Source organism: Myxocyprinus asiaticus, chromosome 33 (assembly GCF_019703515.2).
Source record: "Myxocyprinus asiaticus isolate MX2 ecotype Aquarium Trade chromosome 33, UBuf_Myxa_2, whole genome shotgun sequence".
NCBI classification, from domain to species: Eukaryota; Metazoa; Chordata; class Actinopteri; order Cypriniformes; family Catostomidae; genus Myxocyprinus; species Myxocyprinus asiaticus.
In genome coordinates, this window is record NC_059376.1 from 22,634,525 (window position 1) to 22,644,676 (window position 10,152).

Sequence of the window (10,152 nt, forward strand, 5' to 3'; positions counted from 1 at the left end):
TGACAAATAAGATTGTACAAGGAGTTATGAGAAATCTTTCAAAAATCTACTTTAAAACACTTGTGGCATGTTCTAAGAAATGAAATCTTTGTGTCCAATTTGGTTTCATACATTTTTGAAAAACCATTATCATTTAAAAAACAAATAAAAAAAAACAAAAAACAAAATAAAACGATCTAACTTTAAAATTGTCATGTGGTGTAACCATCAAGTAAAAAGTATTATAATACTTTGCACCTTGAATACATGAGATTATAAACAACTTGATCATTAATTTCCAAAAGGTTTTCAAACATATTTTTCAAGATTAATTTTTTTATTTTATTTTTTAGTCAAAAATATCAAGAGGTTTTCTCAGGGTTACACCACATGAACAAAATGTGCATTTTCATAAAAATGTCAAAAGAAATATCAGTTGTTTTTTAAAACTTCACACTCAGTCTTGAGGGTCTAAAGGTGTCCGCTCTGTTTTATGGTTTTTATGGTCAACATAAACAACAAAATAACAACCTACATGTTGGTTACACCCAATGACTTTGATTTGGTGGACAAAAGCGTTTTTAATCATATTTTAAAACAATTGTTTCACTGCTTTTTTTTTTTTTTTAAAGAAATAACAATAAAAGATTATTCTGCACTAGTCATGCCAACATTTCTCTTTTCAGGAATTTCAGCTTTTAATGAGACTGACCTTTTTTTTTTTCTTTTTTTTTTTACTGTCTCTGGACACCACATCACATTTTGTATTTAAGCCCCAGAAATAAATATCAATATGACTTTAAACTCAGCAATTGATAAATGTTCATCATGGAAGATGTGTATTAAAGTAAATGGTTTGTGTGAATTGCATTTTGTTAATGTATTTTTAATTTATAGATCAGGACAAAAATGAGCGTCACTTTATTGACCCTTAGGACACACATGGCCATAATATGTACCTGTTACCCTCTGTAATTGTATTTAATGATTAATCTTGTAAAATGAATCCACGTTATGATCATGAAAAAAAAATTTTTCTAGATCACTTGCCCACTGCAAACACACATTTTTTCTACTCCAATCTACTACTTGACCATGTTTGAAAGTGCGTGAAACGTTTGAAAACTTGTGGCGTAAGTTTCATGTGAACACTAAGAAGGACAAGTCAACCCATCTCAAACTCCAACATACCTGTTTTACAGTGTTTTCAGATAACCCGCTTGTTTCACAGTGGAGAGAGAGTTTGTGCGATTGCCGGATTGCGGGACTAAAGCGTCACCCTGGAAGCATATTTCCAAATTGTTTTAATGGGGGATTTCACCAATAGAAATCTGGCAACCTCAAACATGTCGAAATCTAATTCTGACCAGCTAATCGCCCTTAAAGTCTGTTATTTATCAAACGTATTAAAATTAAATATTAAATATTTTACTTGAATGATTAGTTCTAAGTAATACACGGTTTTACAAGGGGGGTGCTTTTTGGTATTTCTTGGAACAAGGGGAATGGCATCCCCTCACATCCCCCCTCAACTCGAGCCCTGCCTACAAGTATGGATGCAAAGTTAAAAACTGTATCAATGGGAAAGTGCTTAATGTCAAATGATTGAAATGTATCAGAAATAATGAGTGGATAGTTTGTCAGTAATGATTCATTTTGAGAAAGATACATTTCAAGATAGGGTGTACCTGGGATACGTCAGCTTTGCAGTAAAGTCATATGTTCCCCCTCCGTTGAGGTGCTTTAAATGCCAGAAATATGAGCACGTGGCTGCTGTTTGCAAAGGAAGGCAACTTTGTGCAAGGTGTGGGGGTTAGCATGAGTATGGAGGGGTGTCAAATGCATAAGAATGTGGTGCATGTGCAAAATGTGAGGGTATCTGAGGGGTTATCATGTGCTGAGGCTCTCAGGAAAGTGAAGAAGCTGATGCAGGGTGCTGGAAAGGTGATCACACCAGATCAGATTGTTGAAGGCCAGAATCAGAGCAAAGAATATACTTGAAATGGACAGAATAGCATTCGCTGCTGTCATGGCATAAGTAGTAAACTGCGCTGCACAAACAGAAAGCAGGACAGAAAGAATTAAAATAATCATTAAAGCAGCAGAAAAATACTTAGACATTCAGGACATTTCAGTGGAACAACTAAGTGAGAAGCTTAAGGAGCAGGTAACAATCTCACAGGGGTCAGATGGTGGGACATAATGGTGTTAATAATTATACAATGAAATTCTAGGAGTATTATAGCACACGGATTAGAATTTAATAAATTTATACAAGAACAGGAGAAAAAGCCACACATAATATGCATTTAAGAGACTTGGTTAAAACCAAACCTGGATTTCATTCCACAAGGGTATACAGTTGTTCGTAGGGACAGAAAGACTGGTAATGGGGGTGAAGTGGCCACATTTATTAAGTAGGGTGTGGGATATAGGGTTATACAAGTGAATAAAGAGCACTGAAGTATGGGCTGAGGCACAAATGTTAAGAATGGTTAATTTTTATAATCCATGCAATAGGCTAAATAGGGAAGCACTTGAAACAATTTGGGGAGGCAGTAATTATAGAATCATGTGGTGTGGGGATTTTAATGCACATAGCATGTTATTGGAAGCATAGTGGAGGAAGTAATGGACATTAAGGGATTAGTGTGCTTGAATGATGGCAGAGCAACAAGAATTGATGTTTCAAGGGGTTGTTGTTCTGCCATTGATTTAACACTGTCTTCAGAAAATCTGGCAGGATTAAGTGAGTGGAACATGTTGGAACAAACAATGGGAAGTGATCACTTCCCAATATGTTGTAAAATAGGACTAGACATAACACAGATGTTAGAGAGTAGAAATCCTAGATGGAAATATGTGATGAGAGAATGAATGGTTTAAATGCTTCTCTAGAATAAAATTAGGAGTCCTTAAATTAGGAGTGACACGCCCTTCATTTTTCATAGTTGCCACTAAATTTCCACTTTAGAATCTACTTTTAGCCTTAATATGATTTGTGAATATTGGCCCTGAGCAGTTACCACTGCACATCACAACTGAAAAGACTACATGAAACCGTTCTTTGCTAGACTTAATCTCACAATCATTTGAGCCAAAGTCCAATGCTTTAAGCACTGGGCCACTCAGTTGACACAGCTGAACAATGCCAAAGAGACATGACAAGTTTAGAGTGAGCATAACTGATTAGCATGTTGCATACAGACAGCATTGTGATCAAATAGCCTTAAAAGATAGAACACTCTTGAGTTAGCATGCTAACCGATTATCATGCTAAGCTATCAAAGCATGTAGAGTGATAACCATACCAAACAGAACATTTTCTTTTGAACTACAGGTATGCTGTCTCAAAACTGATCAGGTACCCTCAGAACATTATGTGAAGCATACAAATTTAAATTTTAATTCAACAAGGGATTTAAAAGATATATCACTTTACATGAACATTCTAAATGGTGGAGAGGCAATATGCATGATATAAAACGTGGTCTCATTTGATTCTGTATGACCCAGAATCCATAGACACCAGATTAATAATTTTAGGACAAACGGTTCAAAGGTTAAGGTACAAAATATTTTTTTAATTTCTTGACCCATAGGTGGTGCTGTCACCAAACTTTGTATGTACCCTCAGATCGTGATCCTCATGAAGCATAACCAGTTTCATTTCATAGGACAAAGCATTCTTGAGATACAGTCTCACTTCCTGTTTTACATTGAAATCATTTAATTTGCGGTAGCATAACTTTTCAACAGTTGGGAAAATAAACATGGGGTTGAGTCACATCTGTACAGCTCTGTCTGGATATTATATAGAGCCATTGTTTGAGCAAATTGGACAAAATGTCAAGGAATAGTAGCTGAAAAACCATAAACGTCATAATCCAAGATGCCGGCTACTATAATGGGCAGAATTTTAATGTAAGGGGTCCATTGGAATCAACAGGACAAGAGTAATCAGATGCAAAACAAGAATTTTGTTTCTTGGCCAAACGGTTCAAAAGACACGCTCAAAAGAAAAGTTAAACTTTGCAATTGGTGGCATTGTCCTAGAGGTTCCAAATTTGCTTGGGGGCTTTTCATGCCCAGCCTTATCAGCGTGACAAATTTCAGGATTTTCCTACATACGGTTCATAGGGCTGCTGTATACTCCCATTGCAGAATAATAATAAGAAAAGCTACAAAAGCAATAGGGTCCTACGCCACTTTGGGGCTTGGACCCTAAATATAAAGCAGAAAAAAATAAAATAAATAAAATGCAATGGCATTGGCTGGTCTCCAAAATTAGGCGATTTCATGTTTTACACACAGTAAATTTAAATGGGGAACAAGGACAGCTGTGGACACCATGCACTTTTATTGAATTAAAAAGAACAGCTTGGACATTCTGCTAGTTAACTCCTTTTGTGTTCCTTGCAGGTTTGGAATGACATGAGGGAGAATAAATGACAGAATGTTCATTTTTGGGTGAACTATACCTTAAGAGGACAACGGTTAAGCCAACAAGCTGCAAATATGCAAGAAATGAAGCATATTTACTTTTTCCTTCCTTGTAATCACCATATAGGCCAACCTAAACCATGCATGACCTTTTGAAAAATCAGCCATGCTATTTCAAATAAGGCTAAAAAAATATATATTTTTATACTTATGACATTTACTTTCATTACATTTTCTGATTTGCTTAAGGCCTATGGTTATCGCCAATGTCTGCAGCAGCAGGGAAATGAAAATGCAGTATATGGTCCATATTGTCATTCACGTGTCCTGCATTCATCTGATTAATCATGACCTTGCACTTCATCCTCACTCTCTCATGCAGAGAAAGTCTCATGAGAAACCTCCCCCACTGTACAGCTGGTATTCAAAATAATAATAATAATAAAAAAATTCAAAACAAAACCAGTGAACATATGAAATCTAAAAGGAACAGAAGTATAGGCCTGAAAGGAAGACACTGCCTACAGCAAATGCTACTGACTCCAGCCTTCACGCAGTGTGCCTTTTCACCATTAGCATTCCAGAAAGTGACTCTACATTAAAAATATTTCATGAAGAAACAAGAAAAAAAATTTTGAGTGGAAAACAGAGAAAGGACTTTTCAGAAGTAGGTCAATAAAGAGGTTTAACAAAGCTGGACTCAAAGAGAAAAGACAGTTGCATGCTACTTGGTGGGTGAGATTGAACCTGAAGTAGACGGTGCTGATTCAAAATTCTGATTTCAGTGGTGTACTTTAAATTTCCAAAAGCAACAAAGTATCGATTGTTTTTCGGTGTGAAGCATGAATTATAAAACAATTAATTCAGCCTTTTAGTATGTACATTTACAGTAATATTCTAAATATTGTAGCAACACCATTTCACTTATTCTGAATGTGTGAATAATAATATCTTTCTGGCTGCAAAATTATGAAAATTTTAACACTATGTGCATATTGCTTCATTCATAAGGTTTTTCCAAGTCAGTGGAAATAAAAAATTAAGCTTGAACCCTCTGTAATTTCTCTGTAGACATCATCATGTATACGAATAACTGCAGTGTTCTCTACCTGTTTCTCTGTATTTCTCTGATGTTGACACATTGGGACATGAGTTCAGCTTGCCACACAGGCTCTACTGTAGAATGTGAGAAAGCTCCCTTTGTGCCTGTCTACAATCTGGCAGGCAAAGGCTTTGATGTTGTTAGAATGCGCCATAAAGGTGCCTTCTTGATCAATGTCAAGTCACACTTGCAAGACAGCAGCACTTGTACAATCTGAAAGAACCACTTTCAGGGAGGCAGATGCAAAAACTTCCCTCAGCCGTGCTGGACTGGTGTCCTTTTGAGCTGCAGCAAACAGCTTTCTAGTACTATTCATCATTCCGTTGACTCCTTGATTAAGAGCTCGACTTCACTCATCAATAACAACTGGGGTATGGACCTTAGCCTGGATGATTGGGCAAGGCGATTTTGGGCAGGAGCCGTTCAGATATTGCTAAATTTGCAGTCTCAGAACATAATGGATAGAGCAACATTTGTTCTATGTGAGATCAGCTGTACATACACTATATTGCCAAAAGTATTCGCTCATCTGCCTTTAGACGCATATGAACTTAAGTGACATCCCATTCTTAATCCATAGGGTTTAATATGACGTCGGCCCACCCTTTGCAGCTATAACAGCTTCAACTCTTCTGGGAAGGCTTTCTACAAGGTTTAGGAGTGTGTTTATGGGAATTTTTGACCATTCTTCCAGAAGCGCATTTGTGAGGTCAGACACTGATGTTGGACGAGAAGGCCTGGCTCGCAGTCTTCGCTCTAATTCATCCCAAAGGTGCTCTATCGAGTTGAGGTCAGGACTCTGTGCAGGCCAGTCAAGTTCTTCCACACCAAACTCGCTCATCCATGTCTTTATGGACCTTGCTTTGTGCACTGGTGCGCAGACATGTTGGAACAGGAAGGGGCCATCCCCAAACTGTTCCCACAAAGTTGGGAGCATGGAATTGTCCAAAATCTCTTGGTATGCTGAAGCATTCAGAGTTCCTTTCACTGGAACTAAGGGGCCAAGCCCAGCTCCTGAAAAACAACCCCACACCATAATCCCCCTCCACCAAACTTCACAGTTGGCACAATGCAGTCAGACAAGTACCGTTCTCCTGGCAACCGCCAAACCCAGACTCGTCCATCAGATTGCCAGATGGGGAAGCGTGATTCGTCACTCCAGAGAACGCGTCTCCACTGCTCTAGAGTCCAGTGGCGGCGTGCTTTACACCACTGCATCTGACGCTTTGCATTGCACTTGGTGATGTATGGCTTGGATGCAGCTGCTCGGCCATGGAAACCCATTCCATGAAGCTCTCAACGCACTGTTCTTGAGCTAATCTGAAGGCCACATGAACTTTGGAGGTCTGTAGCGATTGACTCTGCAGAAAGTTGGCGACCTCTGCGCACTATGCGCCTCAGCATCCGCTGACCCCGCTCTGTCATTTTACGTGGCCTGTCATTGCTGTCATTCCCAATCGCTTCCACTTTGTTATAATACCACTGACAGTTGACTTAGGAAATTTCATGACTGGACTTGTTGCACAGGTGGCATCCTATCACAGTACCACGCTGGAATTCACTGAGCTCCTGAGAGCAGCCCATTCTTTCACAAATGTTTGTAGAAGCAGTCTGCATGCCTAGGTGCTTCATTTTATACACCTGTGGCCATGGAAGTGATTGAAACACCTGAATTCAATTATTTGGATGGGTGAGCGAATACTTTTGGCAATATAGTGTATTACAGGTAAGTCCAGATGACTTTCCCCAAATCCTTGCCTCATTCTGTGAATCTGATAATGGTGTAACTATTGGCATTGCAAAGTTACAGTCGCACAGGGGCCTGCAGAATGAGGGGACCCATGTCGACCAGGCTCTCTCTCTCGATCTTTGAACATGCCCGCAACACTATTTATAACTGTCTCCTACACTATGCTGGCTCTCTCATCCACAGCGGCCAGCTCTTTAAATTCTAAGAACTCCTAAATTATATCTAAATTAGTCTATTAACATCTTACTCTAAAAAAAATAATATCGACTAATTTCTAATTATCCCATTTTAATTCTTGGGAATTGTTTTTTTATGCAGTGTTGTTTCAGTCCAAAGCTACCTAATGAATATATGCCAATATGCGGTTTACCCTATTCGTTTTCTCACAATTCATGAAAAAGTGTCTTGAGAGTACCAACTTGGATAAGACATAAGCAGAAATACTGAGTTAAAAAATTACAGTGGTATAGTTGCATATATTTTGAGTTCATTCTTGTAGGCTGTGATAGTGGGCACCCATTAAGTGTTTTTTACAGTGGTGCCCATAAGATCCTAGTCACACCACTGTGAGGCCTCATTGCACTTCATGCACATGCAAGCCTCTATGAAAATGACACTACAAAAGTTTTAAACATTTTTTTTATATGCATTAAATTAATGAAAATACTGCCAAAAAACATCACAACTATTAGAAATTATTATTACCATTTGAAATTTACCCATGATGGCAAAACCCCATTTTCAACAATCATTACTACAGTCTAAGAAAATATTGTCACCTAATGTGCTAATTTTGTACTCAAATAACTTTTTTTTTTGGAACAGTTGAAAACTGTTGTGATACATAATGAAGTGTGGAAAATCACAATACAGTGTTTTTTTCGGTTGCTGAAGTATTGAGTAAACTTGCATTTCTTACAAGTCACTTTATAATTACATGTCAAATTTTGGCCAAAAAGAAACAGTTTTTTTCCTGAAAGATGAAGACTATATATGCACTACTGTTTTAAAAGAAGAAAGCAAACTGGATCTAACTAGGACAGAGAAGTGGACAGCCTAGAGCCTCTAGTTTGAAAAACACAACTCATAGTTTCTAAACAAGCTGCTTCTATCAAAAGTACATTCCAAACACTTGTATTGCTGTAAGTTGAGGATTGTTGCATGAACAAAGTTTGAAGAATACAGAATTCATTTAAACAAAGTTTTTGTAACATTATGACTTTACTGTAATTCATGATAAATTTAATGCGTCCTTGGTGAATAGAACTATCAATTTCTTTCAAAAACAAAAATATCTTAAAGTTCTTAAACTTTTGAACAGCAGTGTATGTGGACATCAGTCCATTTTTTGTAACATATTTGAAGCAAGTCTGGTGACTATTTAAACTTTGTGTATTAAGAACCATTATCTCTTAAAGGTGCTTAGACTGCCGTTTAGTGCTTCTTTGACCAAATCCTTAAGCAAGAAAACATTGGAAATGTTAAAGCTAAATCATAGTTTTTATTTTTTTTAATTAACCCAGAGAATGCTTCATGTATTTTCTCATGAAATTATTTGGTGATGGGGAGGAAGAAAACACTGGAAAACTGTCAGGCAAATAATTTTTATTTCCAAATCACACTAAAGAGTATGCTGACAAATTATTTCATTGCATTTGCAGTTACAGACATACAGACCACCCAGAACTCAGCACCGAATTCTCAAAACATCTCCAGCGACTTTCGACACAATATGATGACAAAGCAAAACCCCTGTATCGAAGGACTATAGATATATATGGCACTCACTACATACGTCAAATCCATCTGGAAGGATGAGTGAGATGGGTCACAGCTTTTCGAACTTGTCTTGCAACCCTGAAAGGCTTCTCTGAATCCGATATCAAAAACGGCCTGAATATTGAGTTAAAAATGGCTTTGATTTATACCAGCCAATGTCTCTTTCTAACCAGTGCTCTGAAATCCTTAAAGATAACATGAGCATGATATTTTACCAGGTCTTCATGACGCACAAGATCAAGGTGTTGGGAGGTGAGAAATACTTTCCAGACCTTGTTTTCAGCCAAAGTCCAGCTGAAGCATACTCAAGCTGGATGATTAGTCTGCACGACAACCCTGACGTTATATCATACGCAATTTTCCCTCTCCATCATCTGGTGGCTGATCTCGAGGTCAGTGTCAATCTGAGAAGAGCCATGATGGAGTACATTGAAGAGAACATGCTTTCTGTAGATCAAAAGAACCAAGAATGCTCTCAGGCACCAAATCTGGACCACAACTGCTGCCCCATGAGAGCCAGCCATGTCATGTTAGCAGTCTTATTGCAAAAAGCTGCAGGCCTGAAGGCAGACTTCTTCACTGACGGTTATGTGAACGTTTGGTACAATCTTATGCATGAGGAGAGTGAGGTGGTTATGGACAATAATGATCCAGAATGGAACATTAGCTATAATTTTGGATCAATTGAGTTTGGGCATGAACTTATATTTGAGGTGTGGGACAGTGATGTATTTTATGATGACATTGTGGGGAGATGTATGGTCAGTCCTGAACATGGGACTCACTCACACAGCTGTAAATTAAACAGAGGCACCCTTTATTTTACCTATAGCGCTTCTTGTGATGCTCACCTGAGAGATGTAGCAGATATTATCCAAAAATTAGATAAAAGGTGGAAAGTCAAGTGCAGAGATCAACTGGATAGAAAATAAGGGATACTGTTTACAAAGTTACTATTTTTTTTCTGAAATTTTTGCTTCCACTGCAATTATAGTGTTCAAATGTAATGACATGGTGATTCAAGCTAGAAAAACTTGAAGCTGTAGAGAAATTATTTGCAAATTTCAGAATATTTGTAGCCCATTAAATGTAATTGCTA

The 10,152-nt window shown here is 37.8% G+C and overlaps 1 protein-coding gene across 1 annotated transcript; it reads left to right on the forward strand.

Moving 5' to 3' along the window:
- Positions 1 to 8,865: 8,865 nt before the first annotated feature.
- LOC127424345 (perforin-1-like) lies at positions 8,866 to 10,110 on the forward strand. Its single transcript, XM_051669431.1, has one exon. It carries the CDS (start codon positions 9,209 to 9,211, stop codon positions 9,983 to 9,985), a length of 777 nt encoding a protein of 258 aa, XP_051525391.1. The 5' UTR covers positions 8,866 to 9,208; the 3' UTR covers positions 9,986 to 10,110.
- Positions 10,111 to 10,152: the final 42 nt, after the last annotated feature.

Bases quoted from the DNA above. Each gene is read 5' to 3' on its own strand.
- LOC127424345 (XM_051669431.1), top strand. From the start codon at position 9,209: ATGTCTCTTTCTAACCAGTGCTCTGAAATCCTTAAAGATAACATGAGC.